This window comes from Humulus lupulus, chromosome 3 (genome assembly GCF_963169125.1).
Source record: "Humulus lupulus chromosome 3, drHumLupu1.1, whole genome shotgun sequence".
Taxonomy (NCBI): domain Eukaryota; kingdom Viridiplantae; phylum Streptophyta; class Magnoliopsida; order Rosales; family Cannabaceae; genus Humulus; species Humulus lupulus.
In genome coordinates, this window is record NC_084795.1 from 178,577,835 (window position 1) to 178,580,511 (window position 2,677).

The window sequence follows — 2,677 nt, forward strand, 5'->3', positions numbered from 1 at the left end:
GTCCCTCTGCTCGCGGCCTTTTTCCAGAGACTTCAGCTTCTCCTCCAACTCCTTAGCCAGTTGGGCCTTTTCCTCAGCCACCGCCGCCAGCTGATCAGCATGTCTGGCCTCAACAGCTTTGAGTTCATCCTTGTGCCGTTGCTCCAAAGTCCTGGCCTGCTCGGTGACGACACCCAGGCGGATGCGGCCGGCAGTAAGGGTTAGCATGGCCTGCAGTCATAACAAAAGTTAGACAAACGGTAAACTAAAGAAGACATGTTTCTACAAAATAAGATGACTTACACTGGTGAACTCGTTCAGGGCACGGTTCAGGATTGGTTCAACCTCCATCGTCTCCGTAGCAGCCATTGCCTCTCGGCAGCGTTCATGCTTCACGATCTTGGTGATCCTATCCTTGATCAACTTGAAGGCACGACCAACCATCATGTTCCCGGTTGAAGTAGGATCTTCCTACTGAGGTTGGTCAGTCGGCGCCGCGGGAGAAGGAGTCGACCCGGCCACAGCAGATGGAGTCTGCTGCTCACGGGGAGAAGGTGGAGTCGTGGTGGCAGAGGGTATATCCTCTGAAGGGCCTGCGTTACAGGCCTTCTTCGCCTGAGGAGCTTTGCTGCTCTCCCCGAGATGTCTCTTATTGGTTTTCTTCTTGCTTGGAGGAGCCGTGGCTGCCTCTGGAGCGTTGTAGAGGTCAAATACATTGGTGGAGTCCATGTCTGAAAAGCAAAAACAGAGTCGAACAGTGAGATAGCATGAATGACTAAGTACATTACATCAGAAAAAGAAGCAAAAAAGGATTGCAAAGTCAAATACCCGAGCTATTATTACTGGTCACTACACTACAGACTCTACTACTCTTATACTCATTCTTTGACATGAAGAAGTCTGGCCCTAAATTTGGAGCATATTTAAAATTGCTGTCCCCGTCAAAAAGATGACAGGGAATTGGCAAATTGTCTAAAAGTGAAATAACTATACCATTGTCGTCCGACGAATCATCAGAGAGATCGACAGGCTCGGTAGCCTTCTTCTTTCCTTTCCCCAAGGGGGCCGAGGGCCTCTCTGCTGGAGGATTGCCAGCAGGTTCCCTGGTCGTGACCCCAGTTAGTCTCCTCCGTGGAGGTGACGCTGGAGGTTGCTGCTCGGGTTCCTCTTTGGCGCAAGCACTCCCTGCCGATGGCCCCCTCGTGTCCGGTTGAGGGGCCCAGAGGCCAACCATCCTAAGGTTAACCTCTGTAACCAGATTCTCGACACTCTTTTCAGCATCTGTCATGCTGGCTAGGAGAGCCGATCTCAACTCCATGTCCGGAGTTGGGTTTGGTCGTAGCCACGGGCCTGGAAGACATCAACAGTTTAAGACATTGTGGAGGAAAACACTAAGGGAAGAAGTCAGCCAGTGGTACGAAAGTTTTACCTCCTTGTCCGAAAGCCAGGTTGTCCGTGACCATGTCAGCCGTGAGGAAGTACTCTTGGTAGTACCTCCCCATGTTTGGGATGTGGGTTGTGTCAGTCAGGAAGGTGCACCCAGTTTCCTGATGACAGAAGTGGAAGAACCCCATGCCTTCTTGGTTGGGGTTAGATTTGAGGTCGAACAGGTAGTTGACCTCATGAGGCGATGGCACGGGCCATTTCTTCTGGCTGTATAAGATATAGAGTGCAGCAAGCATTCTATATCCATTTGGGGTTATTTGAAAGGGGGCAACTCCAAAATAGTTGGCCACCCCCTGAAAGAATGAGTGAAGAGACAAGGTGGCCCCTGCCTCAATATGAAATCGCAACCAGGCGTTGAAGGCGCCCCCAGGCAGATTCGCCCTTTGGTCTGGGTTGGGTTTGACTAAGGTCAGCCCTGGGAGACCATATTTCCATAAGTAGTTGGCGATCATTCTGATCGTCACCCTACTTTCAGAGACCACCTACCACTCAACATCAGGCTGAATGGCATGTCTAGGGTGGGCATGTCTTTGGATGTTCGGGTTGGGAGAATTTTTCATCTCGACCACTGGTTGAGGGAACATCAGCCGAAGCAGCAGGCTGATGAGAAGGGTCAGAGGTTTTCCTTTTTTGGGCCTTGGTTTTGGTGCGAGCCATATTTTGGGTCAAGACTGGGGAAGTGTTTGGATTAGTACGAGAAAAGGGAATTTCAGGTATCAATGACGAGGGTTGTTCTTCGTCCTCGAGCAGTTGAGCTAGAAGATCATCGTCGAAGGGTCTTTCTCCTCCCCAAGGGTCTTGCATGTAAACTGCAAACAGACAAAGGAGGAGATAAGACGCACAGCCTGGGAGCTTATGTTGAAAGTTGGAATAACGTTGCTCGCATCTACGACCAGCAGCATTCTAACCGAAACACTAAGTTTCATGCAAACAGTTTGAAAAACGGATCAAAAAGTGAAAGTAAAAAGTTTTTTCTGGAAAAAGCTTTTTCAACTCCAAAGGGGCGGGAAAAACCCAGTTTTTTAGCTAGCCTAAAAATCAAATTTTTACTTCGATTTTACGCCCTAAACCCATGATCCTGACTATCAAACTAATTCCTAACTTCTATAAAGCAAAACTACACTACCCTATCAAGCATCAAACGATATATACAAAATCTTCACAAATTTCTACCCAAGAACATAAAAAATTTAAGAGCACAGAAACAGTATGCATGACATCTCAAAGGGTTTAAACGTCGAAGAAATTTACC

The 2,677-nt window shown here is 48.4% G+C and overlaps 1 protein-coding gene across 1 annotated transcript; it reads right to left on the bottom strand.

The window, feature by feature from the left end:
* Positions 1 to 450: 450 nt before the first annotated feature.
* On the bottom strand, positions 451 to 1,297 carry LOC133825244 (predicted GPI-anchored protein 58). The gene is made up of 2 exons (XM_062258210.1): positions 1,072 to 1,297; positions 451 to 710 (listed from the first exon to the last, which is right to left on the bottom strand). Exons 1-2 carry the CDS (start codon positions 1,295 to 1,297, stop codon positions 451 to 453), a joined length of 486 nt encoding a protein of 161 aa, XP_062114194.1.
* Between the last annotated feature and the right edge of the window lie 1,380 nt (positions 1,298 to 2,677).

Bases quoted from the DNA above. Each gene is read 5' to 3' on its own strand.
- LOC133825244 (XM_062258210.1), bottom strand. From the start codon at position 1,297: ATGGAGTTGAGATCGGCTCTCCTAGCCAGCATGACAGATGCTGAAAAG. The intron at 711-1,071 runs GCAATCCTCCAG...TTTGCTTTTCAG, and splicing joins CACGACCAGGGAACCTGCTG to ACATGGACTCCACCAATGTA.